General features: G+C 39.8%; 3 protein-coding genes across 6 annotated transcripts in view; 2 read left to right on the forward strand and 1 right to left on the reverse strand.

Annotated features, from left to right (window-relative positions):
* Nucleotides 1-13,974, forward strand: part of kmt2bb (lysine (K)-specific methyltransferase 2Bb) — a 35,705-nt gene extending 21,731 nt beyond the window's left edge. For all 3 annotated transcript variants that reach the window (XM_044117440.1, XM_044117441.1, XM_044117442.1), the window contains 10 exons: nt 732-892; nt 1,165-1,332; nt 1,420-4,375; nt 6,352-6,452; nt 6,613-6,750; nt 8,260-8,512; nt 8,734-8,841; nt 9,697-9,780; nt 10,638-10,767; nt 10,864-13,974. In XM_044117440.1, coding sequence (XP_043973375.1) covers nt 732-892; nt 1,165-1,332; nt 1,420-4,375; nt 6,352-6,452; nt 6,613-6,750; nt 8,260-8,512; nt 8,734-8,841; nt 9,697-9,780; nt 10,638-10,767; nt 10,864-11,139 — 4,375 coding nt within the window. In that variant the 3' untranslated portion in view covers nt 11,140-13,974. The remainder of the gene's footprint in view (nt 1-731; nt 893-1,164; nt 1,333-1,419; nt 4,376-6,351; nt 6,453-6,612; nt 6,751-8,259; nt 8,513-8,733; nt 8,842-9,696; nt 9,781-10,637; nt 10,768-10,863) is intronic.
* igflr1 (IGF-like family receptor 1) lies at nt 12,290-18,536 on the reverse strand. Of its 2 annotated transcripts, XM_044117496.1 has the most exons (8): nt 18,431-18,536; nt 18,119-18,311; nt 17,909-17,936; nt 17,782-17,829; nt 16,915-16,966; nt 16,755-16,832; nt 15,316-15,420; nt 12,290-15,144 (listed from the first exon to the last, which is right to left on the reverse strand). In XM_044117496.1, exons 1-8 carry the CDS (start codon nt 18,507-18,509, stop codon nt 14,813-14,815), a joined length of 915 nt encoding a protein of 304 aa, XP_043973431.1. In that variant the 5' UTR covers nt 18,510-18,536; the 3' UTR covers nt 12,290-14,812. The 2 variants fall into 2 exon arrangements, with proteins under 2 accessions (XP_043973431.1, XP_043973432.1); XM_044117497.1 differs by lacking the exon at nt 17,782-17,829.
* A 3,964-nt stretch (nt 18,537-22,500) lies between these two features.
* LOC122831351 (G protein-activated inward rectifier potassium channel 3-like) lies at nt 22,501-27,299 on the forward strand. The gene is made up of 3 exons (XM_044117473.1): nt 22,501-22,709; nt 23,704-24,937; nt 26,796-27,299. The coding sequence occupies exons 1-3, from the start codon at nt 22,536-22,538 to the stop codon at nt 27,155-27,157; spliced, it is 1,770 nt and encodes a 589-aa protein (XP_043973408.1). The 5' UTR covers nt 22,501-22,535; the 3' UTR covers nt 27,158-27,299.
* Nucleotides 27,300-27,438: the final 139 nt, after the last annotated feature.

A 27,438-nucleotide genomic window follows, 5' to 3' on the forward strand; every position in this document is an offset into this window, starting at 1 on the left:
ATCTGAAAAGCAAATTTGCTGCAAAAATATGTAAATTAAAATAAATTGGTTAATAAAGCAAATAAAAGCGTATAGAGGTACAATTCAAGAAATCAAAACATGGTATAAACAATTGATTTCATTTATATAATCCATTGAAACTCCTTATATGTGGATTCATTACACAAGCATAATGACATATTTAAAGCTTTTATTGCTCATAATTTTCAGTTTGACGTAACAACAAAAATCTAAAATTTTGCCTCTGAAAATTTCATGACAGGACTATGGTGCCCAGTTTATATATGGTTATTTCTTAATAATTTTACCTTTTGTATTTATAAAAACCATTAATGTTGCCTTATGTGGCATGATTTTTTTCAGCAGAATCTGAACTGTGTGTATTTGTTTCATGGGGATGTACTGTTATTGCACATTGCGTCTTCAGTCACGTAAAACCATAACATTTGAGTTGAAAAAAAGTTAAATTTTTCACTAAAGAATCCACAAACAAAACACTGAGCTTACATAACTTCTAGGTCTGTCTGTGTGCCCGAGCCCCTCGAAGAATTTCAAAAACTAATGATTCAGTGTCTGACTGTGAGTCTCCCTCCTCCTCTTCCAGCTCAAAAAAAGAGCTTCCCTGCCTTCTGCATTTCCATTTTTTTTATCATCCTTGCATACCTAGCTAATTTATAAATTAAGTTCGTTAAAATGGTGCAATAACTTTAGAACATCTGTTTATCTTTCAGGTGTTCCCGGTGGTACTGGAGTACATTGAACCCTCTACGACGGTGCAGATATACGTGTAAAATTCGGGAGGTCCGGCCTGTCGTACCAGAGAAGCCTGTTGAAGAAATGCCTGACCAAGGAGACAACCACACTATTGCTCACAGTCCACGTCAGCTACCTGGTGTGTGATGTAGCGATGAAAAAGTGTTTTCCAAAGCAGAATAGAAACTTAATTTCTTCTGCAGACCCTCAATGGGAAAATTCTGCTGGAAAACAGAAGCATGCAGATACGTTTAAAGATAGCAGTGGCAAATAAAAAACAAACTCTACAGTAATGTCAAATGTGTAATGTAGGAAAAAAATATACAGTTGTCCTAAGAAATGTGGAAAATTGTGCAAATAGCAGGAAAGTAGATGCTTATATGGTCTGAAATGTTTGGTATGAATCTTCAGAGTGTGCAGCCCAGGAGGTTGAGGAAACAGAAGCCCACCCCCCTGCAGAAGAGTCTCTTGTTCCAGGTCTTCCCACAAAGTCTGATCAGGGTACAAAGCCAAAAGTTCCCAATCATCCCCTTCATCGGAGGCCAGCTGGAGGTTTGTCCCGTCCTCTGCCAAGCCCAGGTCTGTTCATTTTTTAAAGATCATATGTAAATGTTTGTAAACTACCCAGAAAAATAAATAGTCCAATGCTGTCTTCCCTCTGTTTAGGTGTAATCCAGACAAAACCTCACCACATCCTGACCATTAGTGATCTGGAAGAGACGCGAAGAGCTCGTCGTCACAGCCCACACTCACAGACCCCGTCCCTAAGGAGTCGCATGTCCCCCCCTCCCGCGGCTTCATTAACCGGACCCATTACCCTCCGTGCTGGCAAATCTGCTCACCCCACCTCCCCCTTGTTTCCGCTCGGTGTTTCAGACAACCTAATGAACTCATCCCGCTCAGTCGGAGGTAGAAATGCTCCCTCGGTCCGCTCCACTTCGTTCTTCCCTCAGTCTCACTGGCAGGACAGCACAGCCTCCACGCAGCAGTTACCCAGAAACCGCCTGTCCTTTGATCTGAGTGGTTCAGACTCGGTCGAGGTGCCGCACAACTTCTTAGCTTCACCGGAGCCTGAGGACGTCTCTCCAACCAACGGTGCTTCGCCCCATGGAGATTTAGACAAGAACGACGACCAGTTCCCCTTCGGCTCCTTTCACCGAGATTCCAGTATGAGTCTGAGTGAAGAGATGCGGACAGAACTCGAGATTGAAGAAACGCTTCTGAACGAAGGAGTGGCTATGAACTGTGGGGGGCAGATAGTGGTCGAAGGTGACGATTCAGAGCAGTTTTGGGGAAGAACCAAAGAAGTACATAAGAGGAAACCCCTCGTTCCTAATCTTCCACGTTCTGCTGCCTCAGCAAAGGAAGACCTGGGAAGCACCTCTTCGGATGATGATATGGAGCACTATTTAAACTTCTCACGAACTGTAGTCAGCTGCCCGGTATCCAAAGATCGATCCAAGTCTCCTTCCTCCTCTTCTTCTTCTACCCGGCCCTTGGCTCAACTGGACGGGATAGATGATGGTACTGAGAGTGATGCGAGTGTAGCAGCTACTGATGACGCACAGAAAGTCGATGGATCCAGGAAAAATCAGGTACAAGGAAAAACCCATAACAGTAAAAGTCCTCCTAAAATGATAAACAGCTCAAGATTAGTTAATCTGTCATTTGATAATAAGCCATCAGAACCTTCAGTTGCCAGAAAAAGTACGACTGATAATCCTACCCCATGTCCACCGCTGTCCTGTGACACCACAAGCACTCCTTCAGTAGATCGGGAATCTATACTTCCTTCTCCAGTTGTTGAGTCTCTTCCAAACTTACTCACTAAGGTGCCTGAGACGTCATATTCAGAGGAGTTGTTGCCCGGTTCCAGTTCGGGTTTTGCCTCTGAACCACCTCTTCTACTCGAGAAATGTGGGGGCAGCTCAAGTTTTACCGAACTACTTCCGGTTTTGCAAGAAACTGAAAATCAAGAGCCTGAAACCTCTAAAGTCCAGAACTCTGAGTCTGAAGGTCCCAACTTGGCTTCTTCAGCTGAGGGCTCTACTGTTTTGATGAACCACATAGCACCTAATCTGCTGGATTCAGCTGAGAATAACCAGAGCCCCATATTAGGCCTCCTCCAGCCCTCCCCGTTTTTGTCTACAGACGCTCAAAACCCCTCACAATGTCTCGTAGATTCTCTTGAGGTGTATTCTTGCTTACCGGATTTCAGTCAACCTCCTCTGACCAGTATTACACTTCAGCCCGTGACAGTACCTCAAGAATCTCCTAGCTTCTCTTGCATGGAACCTTTGTCCGCTAAGCTAACAACCCTCACTCCTGTAGAAGCTATTAGCCAAACGCAGCTAAATGACCCAAGACTATCAGTCACATTAGGGGCTGGCTCCCCAACTGAAACCTGTGCAGCTCTGTTTTCCACTCAAACACAGCCGTTCAGTTCTGTCACCACTGTTTCTTCCTCTGGTTCTGTATCGACTCTTCCCGGGCTGCAGACTTCAGCCGTCACGCCGCCGTTGCAGACCACCTCCGCTCCCGTAGTCCTGAACGGTTTCAGTTCCTCCACTGTGCAGAAGGAAGCCACGCCCAGTCACACCATCTCCATCAACTTCTCCACTCCAAGGCCAGTCATTGAACCCCACCAGCAGGTGTTGCCCCAGGCGTTACCGGGCCACGCCATCCTCACAGTGAAGGAGGTAGGCGGTCCGAATGTCGATCCCACTCCTCATGTGCTGCTGGTCAACCGCCTCGGGCAGATCTTCGTTAAGAATCCCGAGAGCAACACCTTCCAGCTGCCCACCCCTCACTCCCCATCCTTTAACTGTGTCACCCAGATCGCCAGCCTTTTGCAGAGCAACGCTCTTTCAGCCACTCTGGCGGCAGCTGGGAGCATGACGGCTCCGCCAGCCGCCGCCAGCGTGACGTCAGTTCCTGCTCCCTCCACACCTGCAGCTCAGAACCCAGCCACCGTCACACAGCTGCTTGCTCACAACACCAACGGTCCTGTAGCCTCCACAAATTCGAAAAAGTCCAGAAAAAACACAAAAACTCGAAAAGACGAAACGGTCTCGGAGCTGAAAAAACCAAAGAAGAAGAAAGAGTCAGGCTCATCCAGAAAATCCAAGTCCTCCAAGGCTGCAGGACAGACTGCCTTGTCCACTGAAAACGTCCCGATGAGTCCTGCCGAGAGCGCCCAGGCCATCATCAACCAAGCAATGGCGAGTAACTACACCCCCAAGTGGAGCGGGCTCCGGACAATGAGTCCATCATCGCTGGTTTTACCTCCCGGCCTTCTAATTGAACCTGAGCCTCCGGTGTCGCCACGTTCTCCCTCACCACCAGCCCCCCCGCCGCCGCCCCCACCACCGGCGCCTCGCCCTCGTTCTCACGTTCGCATGAAGAGAGTGTCTTCGCTGTCTGACCGCATCGTCACAAAGAAGTGTAAAGTTGACTTCTTACCACCGGAGAGCATCAGTGAAGAGGAGGAGCCCAGGAAGACGGCTTTTCCAAGCGCGTCCAGCAGAGCCTCAGGGGTCCGCATCAAAACCCCAACGGTGAAGGGGGTCCTGAACGTGGATGAGCTGAAGATCGAGCACATGAGTGATTCGGAAAGCTCAGGGTGAGTTTTTATTCAGTGACATTGAAACCTTGAATTCTAGTTGTTTTTTTTATTTTTATTTTTTAAATAATTTTCTTGTTGGGTTTTTTTTGTAATGAAAAGGATAGTCAGTAATAGGCCTGTCACCATAGCAAATTTTGCTGAGCGATTAATTGTCTCAAAAATTATTGCGATAAACCATAATATTGTTTGAAGACCTTTTTACACCGATTTAATGGAAATGACGTTATAATTCATGTGATTTCCTGCCAAAGATGAATACACCTTATTTTCAAAAGAACACTTAACACTGGAACTGATACAATAAACAAAACAACCAAAAACAAAAATGAAATCGATTCTCAGTCTCCTTTAACAAAAATGGACTTGAATAAAAACACCAAAGTGTATATAAATACTGCATTCAACCAAAAGAGTGCAGATTATGAAGACTGTATACCATGTTGCCCTTCAGTAATCATTAGATTTAAATAGAGAAGATGGGCACATCGACTACCTGATGCAATAGTTCACACTACACATTAGTTCACATGTACATATGCTTAGTATACGCAATGGAGGAAGTCCATGTAAGACAGCATGCTAGTGATACCCCACATGCTACTCACAGCATTCATGCTAACATTAGCATTTTGACTAATTTTAGCTTATGCATTAAATTTAACATACTGAATGTTGCAGGTCCATGTTAGTCAACATTCTTGTGATTCTCCCCATGCTACTTTGTAATTTTTTAGCTTAGCTTAGCATTGATGCTAATTTTTAGCATCAGAACGCTGTGTCCAAACCAATTGGTGCACTTTGGCAGGCTCCGGTTAAATTTCTTCAGTAATTTTCTAGTTTAAAATGTTAATCTGCCCAAAGGTATGACTAATTTTGTTCTTAACTTCAGCTATGAAAAGAAGAAAAAGAAAATAACAGAACATTTTGTCCAAAGAACATTTGCCAAGAGATTTTATTAGCCTTGCTCAGTTTGACAAACTTGATTTAAGTACACTTAACATTTAATAAGTTAATATGTAAGACTTGAATTACATGTTCTCAGCCTGTTTTAACGAGCTGTTTTTTTTAGTTTTTTTTTTTACTTAAGATTTCAGCATATTCAGCTGAATCTGCCTTTAATGGAAATAAATTAAAGGCAGCACCTTTTAGTTTCCCTGGTTTTCCACTTATATGTTTATCTTGCTGTAAAATGTAAGTTTAACTCTATAAGCAACAAACTATTTCATTAATTAACATTCATTTGGAGAAAAAGGCAAATGTATAAAATGAATAGTGTTTTCATTTTTTAGCAATATTTTTGGGATGGGCTAAAGTTATCCCCAATCAATATCTAGAATATGTAGATGTTTGATGCAATGGTGTATCTCTAAGGTTCTTGTTGTGAAGGCTGGAAGGAAGTTGTGGCTAAGTTGATTTTGATGGGTTAGTGCCGTAAATAAGAAGATTGCTTACAGCTCAGCTACATTGCTGGTAGCTGGAACATTCTGAAAACTGCCAACGTTCCAGCTAAATGCTGAGACGCTGTTAATTTTCATTACCTGCTTGTGCAGCTGGAAGCAGTCGGCAGCTTGTTTTTCTCTGGTGTGGTATGAACACAAAAACATTTGCAAATATTATGTTTTCCTATCAGACGGTAGAAAGCACTGTTGCATTTAGCAGCTGACTCACTGAAAAACCCCCACTTCCTCCTTTTGCTCATTTCTGGGTCAGAATGTCTTGAGGCTGAAGGACAAAGTTTTTGACAGTTTTTAATTGTAAGTCTCTGTTTCACCTCTAATGCATATAAACACATTTTTAAAGCATATAAGAAATACATCTAGAGACGTCAAATTAAAATAAGAGTTTTGTGGTTTGTATTTCTCAGTAGCAAATAATGAATGGTGAAAACCTTTCAAATTTCTGCAACTATATTGTGTTGATGCAGTAAATATATAAAGGTTGTTTTGAAGAGAGATTCCTCTTTATCTCCCCAGATCTGAGCCCATGAGCTTCTTGTCTCAGGGGGAACCAGGAAAACAGCAAGCAAGGGAGGCGGTGGGTCACATGAACCTGACTGACTGGAAAAAGTACTCAGGTACTCCACAGACACAGTCCAGGCCTTTTCTCGTATTTGCACAAAACGGGCTGTTTGTGGAACTGATACTTCGGTGCCCTTCAAAACGTTTTCTGACAATACAACAGTATGACTCGGATTTCCACAATGACAAATGAACTGTGTGAAATGTGGCTTTCAGGCTCTGCTTCCACATCAGATGATGAACCTACACCATCTGATGATGACGAGGGATGTCCGACGAACAAAGACCAGCCGCATCTGCGGTTTGAGATTACCAGCGACGATGGTTTCAGTGTGGAGGCAGACAGCGTTGAGGGTAAGAAAATCAATCAATCAATCAAACTTTATTTGTATAGCACATTTCAGCAGCAAGGCATTTCAAAGTGCTTTACATCAAATCAAACACAAAAATACAATGCAACATAGAATCAACAATAAAAACACAACATAGTCAGATTCCGTCAATAAATTTGCAATTGATTACGTTTTGAATACAACTCTAAACAAGTGGGTCTTTAGTTGAGATTTAAAGGAAGTCAGTGTTTCAGCTGTTTTACAATTTTCTGGAAGTTTGTTCCAGATTTGTGGTGCATAGATGCTAAATGCCGCTTCTCCTCGTTTGGTTCTGGTTCTGGGGATGCAGAGCAGACCAGAACCAGAAGACCTCAGAGGTCTGGAAGGTTGATACAACAGCAGCAGATCTTTAATGTATTGTGGTGCTAAACCATTCAGTGATTTATAAACTAACAACAGTATTTTAAAGTCTATTCTTTGAGCTACAGGGAGCCAGTGGAGAGACTTTAAAACTGGTGTTATGTGCTCTATCTTCCTGGTTTTAGTGAGAACACGAGCAGCAGCATTCTGGATCAGCTGCAGCTGTTTGATTGATTTGTTGGACAGACCTGTGAAGACGCCGTTACAATAATCAATACGACTGAAGATAAACGCATGGATGAGTTTCTCTAGATCTGGCTGAGACATTAGTCCTTTAATCCTGGAAATGTTCTTCAGGTGATAGAAGGCCGTCTTTGTGACTGACTTTACGTGGCTCTGAATGTTCAGGTCAGAGTCCATCACTACTCCCAGGTTTCTGGCCTGATCACTGGTTTTTAGTTGTAATAACTGAAGCTGTGCACTGACTCTAGATCATTCCTCTTTAGGTCCAAAAATAATAACTTCAGTTTTGTTTTTGTTCAGCTGGAGGATGTTTTGGCACATCCACACATTTATCTGTTCTAAGCATCTGTTCAGTGATTGGATGGGTTCTGAGTCACCTGGTGACATCGTGATGTAGAGCTGTGTGTCATCTGCATAGTTATGGTAGCTAATATCATTTCCTGTTATAGTCATCAGGAATGACCTTTCACAGTTATGTGACTATAGGCCGTCCTGGATTGCGCCCCTTCTCTTTAGCTTACCACACAGGCTTTTTTATAGGTTCTATGGAAGTGGCTGATTTATTTCTCTACTGCCTCTTCTTGTTTATAAAGCGGGAAGAGGCTGTTTTTATTTCTGTTTTTGTATGTTTTGGATCATCATCTTGCTGGAATAACAGGGTAATTTCCGGTCTTTTTGCCAGTGTGAAACACATTTTTACTAAAACCTCTTGACATTCCTAAGATTGTTGCTGTTATAAATGCTGTTATAAGAATATTTCTGGGGCTTTTCCAAGAGAAACAGACCCATGACAATACAGTTCCTCCCTCAAAAACATGAGCGACTCCTTTACATAGTCAGTCTAGGTTTAATGCTATACTTCCTTGAATTGTATGGTTTTTGTCATGGCTTGATGCCACGTTTTTTCCCTCTCATTGCTTCCCACCAGTGGCCTGGAAAGCCGTGGTGGATGGTGTGCAGGAAGCCCGAGCAATCGCAAGACTCAGGCCCCTGACTTTTCAGAAGATCACAGGCGCTCGCATGCTGGGGCTGGTCCACGACGCCATCGTGTTTTTGCTGGAGCAACTTGAAGGAGCCCACCGCTGTCAGCGACATACTTTCCGTTTCTTCAAACAGTTCAGCCAGGAAGACGATCTGCCCGTCAATCCCACCGGCTGCGCACGCTCTGAGCTCTATGTCAGGTACAACTGCCTAATAGTTTTACTAGCGTTTCCCTTTTAAACCTGCTTCTGGTTACATCCACTTGTTGATATATGACAGCCAGACTGTTTCTGCACAGAACAAATGCTGATCACAGAGCCTCTGTGCGATCAGATGGTTTTATCCAGGCGTGGTTTCAATGAAACAAATTTGCCATGAGAGTGTTAATTTAGACCACGTATTACATTGTGTGTTTTTACAGGAAGTCTACATTTGACATGTTCAACTTCCTGGCTTCTCAGCACAGACAGCTTCCTGACATCGGCCCATATGATGATGAGGAAGACGAAGTGCTTCTGAAGTCCACAAGGTCTTGTATTACCATTGTGCTTCCTGTCAGGTCTTTGAGAGTCAGAATGAAACTTTTCAGCCTGCAGACATTTCGGCCAAATGGAGAGCTGCCGCTGTATTGGTGCTCACAGTTCTTGGAACACTGCTGAGCATTGACCCTCATCAGTATTCCAAGAACACCGATGAGGCTGACCGGGTGACGGGAACTGGTTTAAACATCGGTCATGTTTAAATTATGATCTATTTTTAAGACCATCAAATGCATTTAAACAAGTTTGTTTTAGGATGTTTATTTTACACTAGCACACGCAATGTGGGTCTTTTTAGTTCTGAAGTTAAGTTAGTTAATTTAAGGGATTCAACGATATAAAAATTTGGGTCGATATTTTATATAAAAATCGCAGATATAATTGATTGCCAATATTTGCAGATATTATTTATATTATATATATTTTACTGCTCTTTTAACATAGCCATAACCATATTTTGTCTCAGTATTTTTAAAATCAAACATCTCCGAGGATTATATTGATTTCCTTTTTTCTATTTTTCTTCAGTCTGACTACAGAAATGATTTTTTTTTCTTTTGCAGCTATAAGCTGAAACTAATTCTCAAATGTTTTTATGAATTCTAACATGCGCATGTTGTTGGGTGATGGATTTATTGGCTGGAAATGTGTAATGTGAGTTACATCCACTTAATCAGTTGGATAAAAACAAAAAACAAAAAAATCAAACCTCTAATCAAAAGTTATCAAGATAAAATTAGCCAGTTCTAATCTTCGGCTGATTGATTGATTGATATCCATTAAAATAAATACCAGAGAGTTGTAAATGTGTCTGAGTCCATATTTTGTTTTGTTCCTTCTCTCAGGCGGGCTACCAGTTTGGAGCTGCCAATGGCCATGCGTTTCAGACACCTGGAAAGGACGTCCAAGGAGGCGGTTGGAGTCTACAGGTCAGCTGCTTTTACAAACCCAGCATGGTTTTATTGCTTAAGTTGCTTTAATGCATCTTCTGTAATAAGAAACGGTGATCAGTGAAGAATGATGGCACTCTACTTCAGTCAAAGAAGCTTACATAGCACCTGCGGTCTTGTTTTTAATGAAACCATGTGACTTCCTGTTAAACAGACATCTGTTTATTCAGGTGTTCTAATATAAAGGTCAGCTTTTTAGTGAAGCCTCCATCCTAGTAAGATGATAACATGCTTATGGTTTCAGTAGTTTGACATTATGTGAACTCTGCCATGACTGTTTCTATGGTATTTTTTGAGTGTTTGCGTCTCTGGCACTAAATATATCCATCTGGTGTGGACATTTTCAGAAGTTAGTTTATCCAATAAGCCAAATATTTTAATATGCAGACCATGAAAGCATGATAACTGGCATTCTATGTATTGTGTATATCTATGGATGTTAATGAGCTTACATAATTAAAACCATGAGTCAAGTCAAATTTAACTATGTGAGCATTTAAAACAAGTAGTGGTGATCAAAGTGCTATGTGCAGTCAAGGCTAAAATACCGAAGGGAATTACTGAAGTTGTCAGCATTTTCTTTTCATGCAAGAAGATGTCTCATAGTGTGTTGCACAAATAAGGCTGGGTTCATCCTCACGTACTTCACAATCTGGATTGTGAAAAGTATTAATATGTCATCTAATACGTGTTAGTCAGGTCATTGTAATCCTCTCTGCTTTCACGAGGAAAAAAAGAGAAAAAAAAGCATCTTAATTCGGAGGAATCTACATGGGATCTACAAGGAAATGTAAACAAATTTTTGCCCTCTGATGTCTTCCCCCTGGTCAATGCAGGTCTGCGATTCACGGGCGAGGTCTGTTTTGCAAACGGAACATTGAAGCTGGGGAGATGGTCATCGAGTACGCCGGCATCGTCATCCGCTCGGTGCTCACCGACAAAAGAGAGAAGTACTACGACGGCAAGGTAAGGCGACTCTCCTCTTATGACCAGCTTTTCAGCCTTTGGGCCGATCAGGTGACGGGCCGTCTACAGCACCGTGTGCAATGTTCTCCCCTCCAGGGTATCGGCTGCTACATGTTCCGCATTGACGACTTCGACGTGGTGGACGCGACCATGCACGGCAACGCGGCCAGGTTCATCAACCACTCCTGCGAACCCAACTGCTACTCACGCGTGATCAACGTGGAAGGCCGGAAGCACATCGTCATCTTTGCACTCCGGAAAATCTACCGGGGCGAGGAACTCACCTACGACTACAAGTTCCCCATCGAGGACGCCAGCAACAAGCTCAACTGTAACTGCGGGGCGCGGCGATGCCGGCGCTTCCTCAACTGACGACTCTGTGGGATGTCATGAAAGTTGAGGATCTTTGGTCACTAGTAGGCCTTAAAATTAAGGTGGCAAGCAGCGGTCTGCACTGCCTGGAATGAGGATAAACCACTATGACGCTGACCTGACACACGTGGCTGGTCAGGAATAAATCCCGGGAAATAATGTGGCTTGAAAAGTAAGGAAAATCCAACTTTTGGGACGTTTCCTGACTCACATTTCCATAGTATACCTTTTTTATTATTAGGGTTGTTTTATTTGGGTGAGGAACCTCCACATGTTCGACTGCTGCAGCAGTTAGCAAGGAAATGGTTTTTGCTATTTATGACTCGACATGAGAAGCAGAAACTAAAAGGGGAGTTTCTCCATTTTAACTGGAGGATGCCAACACTCACCAAGCCTTATGTGTTTGAAGCATTGCTGAAAATTTGTCAATAGCTAAATTTTTGGTTCCTGATCATCCAGTCGTACTCACATGTTCACCATTGCTCCCTTCAGTTTTTTGTTTTTTTTTGGGTGGTGGGTGCATTACATCCCCATCTGTGCAGTGGTGATGTCTGTTTTTTTTTTTTTTTTTGGAGCCATACATTCACCCAATCTTGTATTTATCTGTTTTAATTTACTTACAATCAACACTTTTTTTTTTTTAGATGTAAATTTTGTTTATAACTGAACAACCATGGTGCTAAAGCTTTTAAAGCTTTATTTTACTTTAGTTGGACTAAAATGTCTTGAGAATCAGGAATTGTTTGTGTATATTTTACTTTCCCTGCTGAGATCACGAACGTTAAACTTATGCACTCAAGCATTACTCCTAAAATCACTTGTGTGCCGAGATTTTCTGATTATCATCAATCATTAGCTCGACTCCATCCACTCTCATCCAGTGTTCAGTTTTAAATCGGTTTGTCGTAATGTGCTGGTGATATAGTGTCATAAATATAAAGACAAAAGCGCGTCTCAAAAGGCAGCGTATTTTGCTCTGCGTATGTAGCAAACACTACCCAAGCCAAAAGCGAAGATTTGTGGAGGAAAGAACTTTTTTAAAGTATATATTTTATTCTCTTTTATTCTTTATCTGATGCTTGTTTTTTTTTTTTTTTTTTTTTCTGGTCCTACTGCAATAAAGACTTGGCAGCCTGGCGCTTGCACACGAATAAACATCACCTTCAAATCATCACCTTCTTCTTTCGGAGACCTGCTACACTTTGTCTAGAAGTCGAGGAAAGCACTGGGGATAAAAAGCATTGCTACTGAGCGCGTGCGTTCGGCTCCGGTCAGTCGGTCGGCGCGGAGCTGATGGGGCGCGGGGGCATTTGGCACCTTTAAAATTGAAAAAGGAAAAAAAAAATGGTTCAATGTTGTAAGTTGTTCAGTGCTGTTAATGACTAGGCTAAAACTAAATCACGGTGTTCCGCTTGTTAATCGTATTTATTCACGTTCTGATTTGTGATTTCAATGGTGAAAGGTTGTGCTGTGTATAAAGCGGTGGTGGTCAAGTGTACTGATAGAGTTCTCCATCTTTCTTATATATATATATATTTTTTTGTTTGTTTGTTTACAGATGATGTCCTTTGTTTCATTTATTTACTTGAATTTTCATTTCAGGCAATTGTCATACATTTGGGCCTTTTATGACTTCCTGAAACAGCTTTTTCTTTTTTTTTTTTAAAGAAGCATTTGTATTCATTTTATGATTTTTTTTTTTTTTTTTAATTGTAGAATACTGCCTATCTTAGTGTCAGCCAGAGTTAAAAGTGAGCACTGTTTGTCTGTTGGAAACCCAATCTTCTTTCCCCACCCTTTCTGTTTTAGAGTCTCAAAGGAGCAAATGTCCATCATGTTTTCTCAGTTTCTCATTTGCATGACCGATGCTGGGTGGGAACCCAGATTAGCAGAGTCAGTCCTAACTCCTTGCAAGGATTTCTACCTCAGCTGCTTAAACAGATGTTTGGGAATACTGATGCAAAAAGAGACTTTGATTTAAAAACCAGAAAGCTCGATTTTAATAATCTTGTATGTGCGCGTGTGTGTATGTATATATATTGTTTTTCTTTTTTTCTGTGTGCATGGAATGAAGGCTGCAGAAGCACTAGTTAAATGCAGAAGTTATGACCATCTCTCCCAGGATCTGTTAAGAAAGCTGTATGTTATATATACACACCTATATAAATATATATATATATATAAATATACATATATATAATAAATATATAAAATAGGGTTATTTTAAAGGGTAAAAGACAAATGAAAAATTGTCCTCTTTAAATTTACGTCTTTGTTACCATGTACAAATAAACCTTGAGTTTGTAAATATTTGTATATACATTTCTAAACCTGTTTAATTTTCTATGCACTTTTTTATTTATAATGTTACTTGCTTAATAAAGATGTTAAGATGTTTGAACATATTTTAATTGTTTATTTTAACACGTCGGTATGAAACATAAAAATGGTACATTGTTTAACTTTAAAACAAAACAAAAAAATTAATAACACTCTACATGTGCCTCTCAGTATGAAAATATTCTCAGTATTAAAATAACAGTCGAGCATAAATGTGTGAAAATACAAACAAATGCAAAATTATTTTCAGAAGTCCTTCAACATTTTGAGACTCATTGTCGAAAACCTGCATTAATATGCTTTTGAAATCATGTTTTATTGCCCAGACATAAGAACTGAATATAGCAGCGCTCCCCCAGGGAGCACTGAAGATGGGCACTACAACAAGGTTCCCACACCATCACAGAACCTCCACCGTACTTCACAGTGGATGTGAAGTACGGTAATGTTCATTCTTTTTCATGTTAGATCCAAATGTTTGTTGCGGGGGGGAAAGTGCCCCAGTCAGTCTAATCAATATCCGGCAAACTCCACATTTACATTTGTAATGGTAGGACTGAAACGTTACCCCCAACAAACAGCTGCTCGAAATGTACGTGCGGTCCTAAATGTTGCGTGGACTCTTAGTTGCAGTTCTCTAACAGTGAACTTCAAACAGCTGTTTTGTTTCATTACCTCCCTTACTATCCTGCAGAGTTTATGTGGCCTCAAGATAAATGTGGTTCCTGCTGTGGGATAGTTCCGGTTGTTTTAATGACTGTTTTGACTGTGTCTATGGTTACGTTTAGGTGAGTGCATTTCCTCTATTCATGTCCTGATTTACAAAGAACACGTCATCCCTGAATGAACGCCATGTTCTCTTATGAGTTGAAAACAAGAGAAGTGGGCCTCTGTCCTCCATCACATTTGCCTGCCAGTGACACACATTTTGTGGATTATTGTTGGCTACTTCTTAAAAAGTAAAGACTTCCTTTTAAAAAAATGTTTGTTTTTTTTGTTGTCCCGCCCCCTCCCTCTACCCTGCACTGAACGTGAGCTCAAATAAAAAATTAGATTTAATTGTTATTTTTGCATCATTCCCAGGCTCGCTTGTCAAGGAATGATGAATTCCTGTCGGCTTGCAGCAACGTCAAATTTTAACACCACTAAACCATGGACGAACTTCCCTAGAATTTAGTCTGCACCGTTCTGCATCCCATTTCTGACGCAGATGGGTGGGAGCTATTCTTGTTCTTCTCAAAATAACAAAAGTTGAACACTATTGTGTGTGAGGTCATATTCGGTTCCGCTTTAAAGAACAGCGTCAACTCTGTTTAGAAGGATCAAGAAAATGTCATTCATGTGAAGTTTTTGGAACAGGCCTGAGTTTTGCCAGAACGCTGATTGCGTCGTTGCGATTTATTTGTCTGAGCAGCTTGGCCAGGTCGCCCACCGTCCAGTCGGGCTGCCTGCTGGTGACCCCCTCCAACACAGCTTTCAGGGGGCTTTTTGTATCCTTCATGGAGTAAGTGTAGGTGATCCAGGTGGAAGGGAAGGAGCAGTGAGACGCCAGATGCTTTGTGCTCTTTATGCCCTGCGTGTCTGGGTCCAGCAGAATCACCAACTCCTCCAACACATCGAGATCATCCAGAACATTGTGTAAAGGGGCTGACAGGATATCGGCATCTACAAAGAAAAAAGATATTGGCAAACTATTACTATTTGGTTGTGATGGTATGTTCTCATCAGGATGTTTTTTTGATGTCTTTTGCTGTGTGTGTGTGTAAAAGACCCTCCATGTGCTCGATTGTAACTCAGTTGGCTTCATGCAACGCATCTGGAAATGTTTTCACTCACTGAGCATGTCATACAGCTCTTCGCTGCTTCTCGTTGCTTGGATGGGGGAAAATCCTTCATTCTTATACGACGTCCTTCTCCCGTAGAACGCTTTTTTACACACACCTGTGGAAAGCAAGAAGAGACGTGTTTTTTTTTTTTTTTTTTTTTTTGTAAAGCTGGATTTTAAGTAAGGGGGTTTACAAAAGCAACATTTCCGAGCAAAGGTTCATATCTGCTCATCACGGATGTGAATTTACATCATTTTCAGGCTTTTGACTTATTCATAACCGGTCTGCGTTTTTCAAATTTTTTGTAGCTGTCTAAAACCAGCCACCAACAAACCCCTTTCCTCTGAGTCATACTCACTCGCAAATACTTGTATTCTAAAAAAAACCAACAACAACAACAAAAAACTCATTATGGGAATCACTGTGCAATGCACCAGCGCTACCGGCAGCAAAACCAACCCTCAGCATGATACTGCCACCATCATACATGTCCTCTGGCTTCAGTGTTCCAATGTTTGAAAGCCTTAAATACATTGTGGCCAAATCGCTCAATCTTTGTCTTGTCTGACTATAAAACGTATCTCCGGGCAACATTTTAGGAAGCATTGATGAGGATGGTCAAGGCTCAAGCTTTCAACCCTGAAAAAGTTCTACAGTTCATTGAAACGATGTTCTGCAACACCAGTGATTCGCACGATGCTTCAGATGTCATGAAGGGCACTGAGATAAGCTCAGCAGAGCGATCAGATAAGAGACAGTAACAGTGCGTCTTACTGTAAGCTATAATGCAGTCATGAGTGTAATTATTAGGGTTAAAAGCTTGAATAGCCGTTTTCATTATTCACTAAGTTTTTTTTTGCTTGTTTGTTTTTATGTTCGTTTATTTCATTCTGGTAGCAATTAAAAAAAAAAAACTTCAGAACTAGTTGGAACAATGGCGTTCAGTTGTAAAACACTGGGAGGTTTCTGGAAACACTGCCGCCTTGTAAAAGTTGAGATTTGCGTCATGTTGAAAGTCATAGCAAGATTGTTTCTGAAGAAACACACACACACAAAAAAACACAATGTGGTAATGCAGTTCCTATCTTCCCTTTACCACAAGGGTTTGCTCATATGGGAGGCTGAAAGTTTCATTCAAGCAATGAAATTTTAGCAGAGGATTCCTGGCTTAAATTACTGGCTGGCGTCTGGAAACCAGTTTAAACAAGGCATCGAATCAGCAAAAACGAGCGCACAAATACGCAGCCTGAGCCTTGGGTATTTTCCGCAAAAATCGAACTGAGCTTCAACTAGAAAAGGAAATATGACTAACTGCTTATGTTCATAATGGATCCTGCACATGTGATTTTTGATCCGTTTTTATTCCATCCTGGTTGAAAAAGCCAAAAGCCATTAAAAAACCCAAATATTCACGAATATACATGAAGAAAGTTAACTCGCATTGCATACCTCTTCTTTTTCTCATCATCAAAGCACAAAGAGCAGCAAACAGGAAGATGAGAACAATTATTATTAAGGGTGCAGTCCCTTGAAAGAATAACACAGAGAATTTAAGTCACATTTTGGCAGCAGAAAATGGGATTTGGAAACTCCAGTTTTTGTCACTTACACAGAGCTGTGTGCTGCGAACTTGGTGAGACAGTTGTTATGTATGTTTGAGTCTGGGAAAAAAAACGGGAAAGATAAGTTTTCATCATCACCAAAATAACCATTGCAAAATGATCTCCCCTAAAGGCAAATCTTTATTTCGTAGTTGCCACGAGAGTTCCGCCATTTCTGTCTGCTTATACGACGGAGTCGTAACAGGTGGTTCTGATTTAAAGAACATTCCTGTCTGAGAAGCTGCTGCATGAAGCTTTTGGCATTGCTTAGAAGGCAGTTGATTTAAAATCAGATTGTAGAGAGGGAAAAACTCATTACATGTTTATGCAAGGGGTAAACTTCACTTTTCCTGCTACTTAGTTGCATTATAACCTTTATACGGCGATTTCAAAAACCCCGTTTCTCAAGCAAGATAAATAGCCTATTTGGAATATTTGCAAATTCCAAACGTCGGACAACTTCGTGCAAGACGTGAAGCAACTCTCAGATACAATGACTGTTGTTTGCGTTCATCAACTAAAAATAGGGGGCTGTGTTTGCTCGGTTTTTGTAAAAAAAAAAAAAAATAAAAAGAAAAAAATAAAAAAAATTGCAAGTTCTCCTTCAAGTTTTGATTTCAAATTGAATGCACAGGAACGTTTTGAGCGAATGTTTTCTCTATTCCATCCTAATATCCTAGAAGCAAATAAATCTGCTGCTCTAAATGTCTTTATGCAAAAAGATGCGTAAAAATAACACATTTTATGGAAACCTAATTAAAACTTCACGTCATGTCGCTGGGGATTTTTTGTTTTTCAAACGTGGGCATATTTCCTACTTATTTCCTGCACAAACCAAAATACACCGCAGATAAAGAGACGATCGGAAAAAATACCGTCGCCGCAGTGCTAAATGATGTTGCTGCATGGGTGGTTGTAGATTTCTAAGGAAGAAGCAAACGTTGATGTGATGCACGATAAAGATAAAGTAAGTCAAAGTGAACCAAAGATAACAAGACTCACAGGGAGGGCGGTTGTTGTCGACTCATTTCTTCAGTAATGCAGAAGCAGAGGAAGACAAAAAAAAAGAGAGAGAAGCTTTTATTTACTCTGCAGCAAGTTTCACACCGAAAAATCCACTTTGTTGAAAGCGGATGATTGTAATCCAAACACAAAAATACAAAGAAGTCACATTTACCTGACAAATAGCTCTGCTGATCGTAGTTTTCTTACCTTATTCCCTGACAAATAGCGTCGGACATTGAAGTGCAGGTTTTCACTACAGAGGTACCAGGAGGACACGTAGAACAATCTTGACAGTAATACTGGCTGCCGTTGTTAAAAGTGTTGGGTTTGCATTTCTTGTGACTGTCAGAGTGGAACCCACCATGATCGTCGCGTCCACAATTAGGTTCAACTTCATATCCTGCATAATATAATATAATATAATATAATATAATATAATATAATATAATATAATATAATATAATATAATATAATATAATATAATATAATATAATATAATATAATATAAATTATGCATACCAGGTTTTCTTTCACACGGGTCACATTTTGATCCGTTCTTGAAGGTAGTTGGATCTGTGCAACTGTCCGAGAGCCCCATCTTCTGCACTCTGTTTCACATGATGTAATGTGAAACGTAATCTTTTATAGTAGAAGGCGGAGTATATGGTAACTTATAGAACGCTTCCATTCTGTCGGAGAATTGGCCACACCTTTATGCCCATAAAGAGCCAGGAAGAACTTCTAGTAAAATCTCACCTCATGCGCGAGACTCTCACATCACACGAGGTTGAAGCTAGATGTTCACTAACACTATAGAGACAGACACCCTTTCCCCCCCCCCCGACTGTTTTAAATTAAGTTCTCATTTTAGCTCAGTTAAAACAACCAAAATTATTTCTATTTGCTGAAAGGAAGAGTAATACTGTAATACTAGCATTTGTAATATGTTTATCAGGGTCAAGCATTTTGGATCCACAAGCTTCTGATATTGGTTTGATGACGTTTTGATTTTTATTTCAACCATTCCTCTTGCTGACAGAATTGGTATAATTAGTCAAGTTTCAGTTCTACCCACATCCATTTTTTTTTTTTGTGAAACTGAGATCTTTGTGACGGCAATACCACAGCAACGACTTTGTTGTCCTTTATCCATGTTGTCACATAGAGAGAAAAAACAGAGGAGGGTTTTTTTTTTCTTTTTCCTTTTTGATGCAAAGTGTTTAAAGTCAAAATGATTTAAAAAAATAAGTTTAAATGAAAAGATAAAACAAGTTAAAGCATAATAACCATTAAATCAAGGCTAAAAACTGGCAAAATTGTACAGCAAATGCAGTGAACTTCAGCCAATCCTTAGTTAATTCTTAGTTGTAAAACTGTTTGTTTAGAATGTAGTTTCTGGGGGCTCCTAATCTTATCAGCACCAGCCCCCTTGCTTTTGTTTTGTGTTAATAAAAGGCAAGTTCTACAGAGTTTCAGAACACATGGTGAACTGTTCGGAGGAGCAGTCCTCTGTGTCTTCTCCTTCTGCAAAAGCTTGGTTGAAGACTCATAAACATTGTCTGTGGTTCTTTTTATTTAGGCAAACAAAATACCTATCACCCTTTGCCATCAGAGACGCACCATTTAATTGGCTAAACGCTGCTAGACTTTGGCTTGAGTCACCCACATTAGTGGGTGACTCAAGCATGTGTAGCATGTGCCTACTAATGTCACCCACATTAGTAGGCACATGCATTTTTGGAGGCAAAATTTTACAGATTTTTTTTTTTCTGGCAAATCTAAAAGAAAAAGAAATTAACATACATAATTGAACAGGATCAGTATTAAGAGTTATAAATTCATTGTCTAAAAAGTCTGGTTCTGATGTGATTATTTTTCTTTGTTTTGACATCTTGGTGGTCTTGACTCATTCACAAAGTAGCTGAAGACATTCTTATAAAACTGTGATGAACATTTTATATGTTTTTAATTATATGTATCATTAAAATGATTTAATTTCTTGTTTTATCAGTGTTTATGAAGCACTTAATGAGATTTTCAGTGACAAGTGCTTCATAAGTTCCATTTTACTGACTAGCTAACTAGTGAACGGTTCTGTTTATTTTGTATTGGACCTAGATTTCTGGGAAGAAGGATATAATATAAATATAGGATACACTGGTGAGTTTCTGCTGGAAAAAACCCCAACGTGGTCAGTCTGACCTCATGCTGTTGTCCCAGTATAAGGTGTCATAAAGTCGCCTTTTACTGGGAAAAACCAAGCTGCTGTTAACTGGAAGTGTTGTTAACAGCTTGCCTGACTCAACAGAAAAATGGGCAATCTTTTTTTTTATGTTCATTAAATCCTTCAACGATTAAACAACACAGGCAGTGAAAGAGATGCTAACAATATAAATACTGCAAGGTACATAACATTAAGTTGAAGTTTTTATTTATTATATTGCTAGAATTGGTTGATCACTTGTTCTAAACTTACATTTGTCATTCACTGGTCATTAACTGTGTATAAACTTATCCTAACCATATAACATTTGGTTTGTGTGAAGTGTTGAGACGCTTATCCAGGGTTGCACGTGTACTCATGCACATACAGCTGTATTTCACACATAGTATGTTTCATTTATGCACAGAGAGCTTTTGGAGGAATGGAACTTGACCTTGCATGTTTCACTTTCAAACAAAAGGCTTTCAGTAGAAGTGAAACTTAAGCTGACACCATGATATCATAACATTCCTTAGCTGACGTAGTTCATCAGACGACCAATAAGGCGTGTCTTAGATATAAAGAATGGATCGTCCGTTTTTGATCAGATGCTGTTTAATCCCGGTGTATTCACGTCACAACAAATTAGCCTGTGAGGGTAAGCGTCTCTTTCTTTTTAGCGCTAAAAAGAATAAAATACGTAAAGTCTGATTATTTGTGTTTGACTGATTTTCTGCACGTGTGATCACATGCTTTCGATTCATCGATAATACATATTAGATCAACAGAAGCCATTTTGTTTATGAAGATTTATGGAGTTTCAAACGACATTTTATTCACACAGTTGTTGACTGGATAACAGTTTGGGACCTTTAATCAATTCCAGGTGAACTTTGTTTTCATTAACATAATTTTCCTGGAGCTGAAACCAGAGCACTGTAGTATCTTCAAGGTCTTCTACTAACAGTAGGTTTGTTGCAATTAGCTATAAAAAAACCCACACACTTTTGTAATACAATTCAACAAATTAACATGGGTAGAGGCTAACCTGTCCACAGTATTAGCATATGGTAAATTAGATTGTGTTGCATGTGGACAGGAATAAACTAGACTTTGGTCTTGTGAAAATTAAAACTGGCTTCAGTTTCTTTCGTTGGAATGCCAGTGAAAGAACTGGCAGATGGGAAAGCTAAAAGTATCCTCTGGTATATTTCCAGGAGGATAATTACTTTGAAGAAGCATGCATTAAACTAACAATACAAATGCAATACAGAGAGACATCGGCTTGTCAATGGCATACACCAGAAATCTGCAGCCTGTGGCTGAAATAAGTAAATAAATTCATAACTTCAACGAAATATATTTTAAATTCTGGCACAGAAGAGAAGGATTTATTTGTATCCATTAACACATTTAAAATCATTACAACCACATATATTTACGTAAAGAGGCAACCAAAGAAGTTTCCCTTTTCCCTTTAATCAATGCTGCCTACTGGTATGAATTAGGAAAACTTGCAACTTTGAGCTTACTTATCCAGCTCATGTGGAATCAAAACTTTTTCTAGATATTTTCTGACCAATATTTCCATCCCTAAAATACACTATTATATCATTATCCCACTAAATGACACAAAAAGCATGTTCATAAGTATGTTCATAGGTATGATTAACTTTGCTCATCTGTGTGTGTGAAAACATATGGCTTGTCTGAGTAAAGAGAACATGGTTGTACATACTGAAAAGAACGTTTTTGACCAAAAGACAGCTTAAGAGGATAATACATCAGGCAAGGTTGTAGCTTTGGGAATGGCGTGTAATAAAATCCTTTCAGGCCTGTTTTACTGCACTCAGGTGGGGGTCAGTGGAAAGTAACTCAGTGTTCTGCGGCACGTGGTGGTGTGACTGTGTATAAAACTTGGTGGTTTAGGACGTCACAATACTGGCCTGTTTCCTCACAACCAAGAATAAATTGAGAAATTGTCTCGATCGTCTTGTTTAAAGTTAAGTTGTTCTCACAGCTGCCAGTTCAATAACCACAGGCCTGTCCTGCATAGATGTTGTATAATCGAAGGATAGATGATCTACTCTGACGGATACAGTGAGAGTACTGCTGAGGCAGCATAAAGCAGGAGCTTAACTCTAGCTCGAGAAGATATATCTGTAAAGCCTTTCCTCCAACTGTTAGCGGCTCATTGTCACTAAAGGTACGCAGACTTTAGTCAGTTCATCTCAGATGGGATTTATAATTGCCAAACTTGCGTTTAGGCCACTTTTAAGAAGGTCAGATGAAGTTGCTGGCATTGGTCAGGATGCTGGAAGCTAATTGTATTGCTGTTCTTTAATCAAGCAAAGAACTTTGATAATGACATCATCATGATCATACTTTGCTGCTAGTGTTTATTTTCATCCCGTTTCTGTGATGCATCCTGGCGCAAGAGAAGACAGCAACGTGGAGACCGCACAGCGCTGTGGATCGACGCAGGTCCGGACAAAAGGACAACAGACCTCTACTACTAGTCACCCACAGTCTATCATAGTGGTCCATTCCACGCCAACAGGAGAGAAGATTCATTGTGAGAGCTACTTGATAAATGTAAGCTGTATTCTTTTGCTTTTTTTTTTTGTTTTGTTTAACACTAGAATTACCAGAGAAGGATCATTTGACATTTCTACCATTGGAGCCCAGAGGAGGTCGAAATCCCTAATAATGCTAGTGTTAAAATGGAAGCTTGAATTAGTGTAGTTCTTGCTTTAATTTTAAGAGTGTTTACATTGGAAGAGCATATATATGAATAAAAGACAAAAACAATAAAAATTTGTGGTGGAAATATTTAATTAATCAATGACAGTGAGATTTCCATAGAGTTTGAAAAGACTTATTCACTTACTGCATGGCAAAAGAAGGGTGAGGGCTTTATGGAGGGAGGCTCTGCAACATCCTTCAAAGTTCAGTAAACATGAACAGTTTCATTATCTTGAAGGAACACCCTGCCTTGAAGAATGTCCTGTCCAGTTCTTGGGAAGGCTCTTCCTTAACCTTCACATGGTCGACACAAACAACTGTCCTGTAATGTTAGTTTTGTGAAAAAATTGTGCAAGTCATTAATAAACACACTTTATGAAGATCACTCAAATCTCACTCACAATATTATTCTCTGTTTTGCAGAAGAAAGTAATTTGAACTTTGAATATTGACAGGAAAAAAAAAACCTCTTAAAATTGTGTCAAACTTTTTGACTAATTTTCTTTCTGGATTTTTTTCCCCTTAGTAATTGCTTTTTAAAAAGATTTTCTCAAACAGCAATTGCTCTCAGACATTCAAGGACAAGGAAGCTTAACCACTTAAGCTTTTTTGTGGGAGAAAGCAAATTTTTGTAGCCACTATTAAGTACTAAGTAAATGGAAAAGGAGAGAAAGAAATATGCACAGCAATAAAACTGAAGTAAATCTGAATGTGCAGGGAATACAGGGAAAATTCCAAGAAAAATTAGAGGCACTGTAGTGCGTTGAACTGAAATGCACTCAATGACCTTGTGGCTTGGCTGTAGTGTTAGCAGGAAGCATAATTACTCTGTTTCTTTTCATAGACAAAATCTGACAAATCTGCACTTACTGACGCCATGGAAGAAACTTCTCCTAGTTTTGCACCAACCAGAAAACGCTACAAAAGCACAACGGATATTCCTTATCGAGGCAGTTTTTGCTTGCTACCTCCCTGCACCCCTGGAGTCACAGATAAAGAGCAGAACATCTGGCGCCGCAGTTCATTGAGTGAGACCAACAATGTCTCACAATTTCGTCGTCATGCCCTCAGTGTTCCCAACATGGGCTCCTCCAGTCCCCTTCATTTCACCCACAGCAGCCCTCTCCACACCAACCCACTCTCACCAGCACACAGCAACATATCTAGCCCTGGAAGGGAAATGGAGAGGCTTGCAAAGGCTCGAAGTAAACTCCTAGAAAGTGAAAGCAACCAAACACCCAGACTTCCTCCAGAAACCAGAGAGCAACTTCGCTACGTGTCCAAGGATGGAAAGTGCAGAGTCAATCTAGGCCACATTGATGAAAGGGGACGTTTTCTTTCTGATATCTTTACCTCTTTTGTGGACCTCCAGTACCGCTGGTTTCTCTTTGTTTTTATGATGTGCTATATTACAACCTGGTTCCTATTTGCTGGCCTTTACTATGTTAATGCATCCATTCGGGATGACCTAGGTCAAGAACAACCTCTTGGTACAACTCGAAACCAGTATGTAGACCAAAATCACTGCTATTTGGGAATAGATGGTTTCATATCGGCTCTTCTGTTCTCCGTGGAGACACAGCGTACCATTGGTTATGGCTCACGGACTGTTTCCCCTACCTGCCACGAGGGTGTGCTGCTGGTCATGATGCAATGCATCGTAGGCTCCATGATAGATGCCCTCATGGTGGGCTGCATGTTTGTGAAAATATCTCGTCCCAAAAAGCGAGCCGAGACGCTTCTTTTCAGCCGCACGTGCGTTATTGCAAACCGCGATGACCAGCTATGCCTGATGTTTCGGCTTGGAGACCTGCGCGAGAGCCACATGGTGGATGCAAAGGTTCGAGCAAAGTTAATTAAGTCCCGCCAGACAGCCGAGGGGGAATTTTTACCACTGGAGCAGACAGAGATTAACCTCGGATATGAAACTGGATCAGACCGCCTCTTCCTGGTCGAACCTCAAGTCATTCAACACAATATTGGTGCAAGCAGCCCGCTGTGGGACCTGGGCCCGGACCAACTCCGACGACAGCAGTTTGAGATAATTGTTATATTGGAGGGAATAGTCGAGGCCACAGGTTAGTAACAGTTAACTCCAGAGAAAGGGCAAATAGAGTAGAATCTTAACATTCCCAACATTTATTTTCCATAGTAGGCTAATAAATTTTTTTTCTGTCTTTTTCTCCAAGTTTAATTTTTATGTCTATCTTCTTTTGCAAAAATATAGTTTTAAAATCAAAAGTCTACTTAGTATTGGTCAGTAAGCCAAACCATCAGAGCTTATATAAAGACTCACCTGCTTTATGGCTAAGCTATTCTAATCATACTAAATTTCATAAGCTCTTTAAAAACGTTTATGAAAATACATGAATTTTTGCTTTGTAACCTAAACAAAAATACTAGATGAGATGCAACTTGAAAGAGTCTATTCTATTCCAAGAGTCTGGACAATGTTAACTTTCGACAGACCACAGACATATTTTTTCTAGTGAGATGCAAGATGTTGAGGTTTGGCTCTGGGACTAAAATTCCTGAACTCTCTTGGGTACACTGGCGTCTCCATGAATCCATTGACTAAAACCAAATGACAACAACCCCTGTCGCCAACTTCTTGAGTCTGATTTATAGAATCGATGTTTCCAATAAAAAAATAATAAATCTCTTTAAAAGAAAATAGTCTTTCATCACTTCCATCTGTCTTGTTTTTAGTTAAATTTAACTCTTACAGATGTAAAAGTGAGTGTCTGAACAGACTGCAGTTAAAGGGTCTGGCAGCTATTACTTCTGAAGTCCACTGAACTGTGGATGGATTCCAGACATGGAATCCCATTACTCAAATCTCTAGACACCAACCAGATTATGTCCAACAAAACATGAATAACAACAGTTTCAAATGTCACATTCTTTGGAACGTTTCTGAAACACATTCACGTAACAATTTCTATGATCATTTTAAATTAGTTTTTATTTTTTTCTATTTTAAATAACTTGTATCTCAAAAATAAAGTGATTTAAATGTGAGCAAAAATATGAGCCATTTGTTACTCATTAAATAAAATATGTAAACAAATTGCATTTTCTAACGGGGAAAAATTCAGCCACCACACCTCCTGAGTACTGTAGATATCCATTTGGTTGAAGTAATATCATTGAGATACTTCTTGTAGTCTTCTACGAGTTTTTAATGTCGCTCCAATTCTCAAAGCATGGGATGATATGAGCTTTGATTATTATTGCATCAGACCAATAAAAAAGGAATTTAATGTAGATGTGTTATATTAGTGCAAACACAATCATTAAAAAGAATTGAAGTTTTAGAATTTAATTAAAGTTTTTGCCTAGATTGTTTTGTTAATAAAATGTTAATGCATTTTACTTTTGTTATATTTTATCAACTACATTATTTGTCAGATTCTATTTGTTGGTTTTGCTATTTTTTTCTAAGTTATTATTTAAAGAGATAAAATCTTTCCACTCAAACTCAAGTTTTACTACGTAAATACCGATTGCATCCTAAAAGCCATACGGTACATGTCCTTTGAGTAGGCCCATTTGTACTTTTCTCATACAGATTTACTCTAGGTAAACTACTGAAGATGACATCATTGCCATAATTATCATTAATTTCACCTTTGTTTTCACTTGTTTTCAGCTTCATCATACAAATTATGTCAGATTGAATCAGTTACAACAGCAACATACCTTTGCAACAGCAATGATATGCGTCCAGCTGTAATTAATTTTCAGCCTTAAGCGAATGTACTGTACATTCAAAGAATAAAATGTTATGGCATCCGTCATAATAGGATGGAATGTCATAATGTTTACACAAAGTACTGTGCAGTGAAATGCAAACACATAGCGACATCTTGTGGAACACAATGTGAATTACACTTATTTCTTTTCTTTTTTTTTACATTTTTTTCTTTTTTACAGGAATGATGTGCCAAGCCAAAACATCTTACATAGAAACAGAGATTGAGTGGGGCGCGCGCTTTGAACCCTGCATGACGCTGGAGAAAGGCTCATTTCGAGTGGATCTGCGTAGGTTCCACACCACATACAAGGTACCACTTCCAAACTGCAGTGCCAGCCAAGCACAGCAGCTGATGGTTCTGGCAGGGTGCAAAGTCCAAAGCCACACCACCGGCGGGGAGTGGGATGCTTGGGCAGAGGGAACAGCTGTAGAAGACAAAGACAAGTCTCCGTCTAACATTGGGTTTACCATAGGTGACATTCAGGAGGAAAGAATGTCAGAAGGTAATGAAAGTGAAGCAAGTGCAGAGCAGATGCTATGATAGAATGTTTTACAGGACTGCTAACTTCCCCCTCCTAACTTTAAATATGCATAGACCCATTTATTAATAAAAACTCAATATCGGCATGTAACAAAAGAAAAATAAAAGGTAAAAGCATGAATAAAATATTATATTAACAAATTGACTGCGTTTCCATCCCCTTCTTTGTCTTTTTGGAAGCCAACAACCACATTTACGCATTCATTCAAATGAAAGTTATTTCATGTTTATGTACTGTGTGTTTTAGATTTAGTTTATGATAACAGTGTTAGAAGGCTTAC

This window comes from Gambusia affinis, linkage group LG05 (genome assembly GCF_019740435.1).
Source record: "Gambusia affinis linkage group LG05, SWU_Gaff_1.0, whole genome shotgun sequence".
Lineage (NCBI taxonomy): Eukaryota > Metazoa > Chordata > Actinopteri > Cyprinodontiformes > Poeciliidae > Gambusia > Gambusia affinis.